At 41.8% G+C, this 1,353-nt stretch overlaps 1 protein-coding gene across 1 annotated transcript; it reads right to left on the bottom strand.

Moving 5' to 3' along the window:
• Nucleotides 1-224: 224 nt before the first annotated feature.
• On the bottom strand, nt 225-493 carry Bfra_006809 (uncharacterized protein; the record flags this gene model as incomplete). Its single annotated transcript, XM_037337180.1, has 2 exons — nt 225-376; nt 439-493. The coding sequence occupies 2 exons, from the start codon at nt 491-493 to the stop codon at nt 225-227; spliced, it is 207 nt and encodes a 68-aa protein (XP_037198546.1).
• Nucleotides 494-1,353: the final 860 nt, after the last annotated feature.

Genomic DNA, 1,353 nt, shown 5'->3' with positions numbered 1-1,353 from the left:
GAACTTGGGATCCAGGTATGTGTCCTCGCGTCTTGCACCTCCGACATTTCGGTCGTGCCGGGTGAGTTGCAGTAGAATCGTTCGATGTGGCTGTGGCTGTGTGTTTGTGTGTAGCTTGATAAAGCTCAGTTAGGATGGAACGTTCTTGTGATGCTTATATTTGGTGGATGTTACGTTGATTTGGAGATTACTTTGATGTGATACTAAGGCATGATGTATGTTGCTTAGCATGCACCAAGGAAGTCCTTGATGGAGCTAGTGTAGAGATTTATTCGAGGAATTTCGGCAGTGATGTTGTCCATATATGCATGCGTAGACTGTTCATTGTCTAGTGCTAGTGTCATGTAGTACAGACACCTTCTGAGGTGCCAATACCCTAAAGAACAGGATCGTCAGGAAAGTAGATCTTGCAAGCGCGTTCTCAACCGACAAAGATACTTCGAGTAAGACTCATAGTTTCTTCCATCCAATATCTCTCTATATCCTGCTCCATCATCACAGATTCAATCCCGAAGATCCCGATCCCGTGATACAGGACAGAATCCTATGTTGCATGTCTTTCTCCACAGGGCTGAAATAGACTTCGTACCACGACTTTTAGTGTTCAAGCCACCAACGTTAAATATCAAGGTGCAAAAATCTGTACTGGTAAACTATCCTTCTTTGACAATGGCATAAAGCTCCCCTGTGTTCTGTCTCTGGACAAGGTTCAGAATCTCGGAGTGGCTACAATGTGAAGAGTCATACCTACGGTCTTTTACCAATATCAATATAGCTATATCGTGCACCTAACAGCCAAATAAAAAAAATATATATATACAAAACTAAAAGTCGCGATGATAGGGTAACTAATCCCCTAAACCCCTTTGTACCAAATGATGTCATTACAACTCCCCCTTCTTTTGTTGCATCAAAGTTTTGTTGCACGTCTCAATAATTGTCATTGTTTGTAAAGTATGGTCGTTGTGGTTGCATTGTGATTGCTATTGTCGTTACTCCTTATCGCTGATTTCATTACTCTTGTTGCTGATCCTAGCTACTGTGATCATGCTTGAGATTTCGACATTTTTATTATCATGCTAGCTAGTTGGGGAGAAGGCCCTGAAAGGGAATTTGTTGAGTTAGGTGCAGATAGATGAACGATTGAAGATGGAAGATGGAAGATGGAAGATGGAAGATGGAAGATGGAAGATGGAAGATGGAAGATGGAAGATGGAAGATGGAAGATGGAAGATGGAAGATGGAAGATGGAAGATGGAAGATGGAAGATGGAAGATGGAAGATGGAAGATGGAAGATTTTATACACAAGTCGGAATATGCTCTTTTTGCATGAATGAGTGTACTACTGCTGC

This window comes from Botrytis fragariae (genome assembly GCF_013461495.1).
Source record: "Botrytis fragariae strain BVB16 chromosome Unknown tig00000000, whole genome shotgun sequence".
NCBI classification, from domain to species: Eukaryota; Fungi; Ascomycota; class Leotiomycetes; order Helotiales; family Sclerotiniaceae; genus Botrytis; species Botrytis fragariae.
This window is presented reverse-complemented; position numbering and strand designations above follow the sequence as displayed.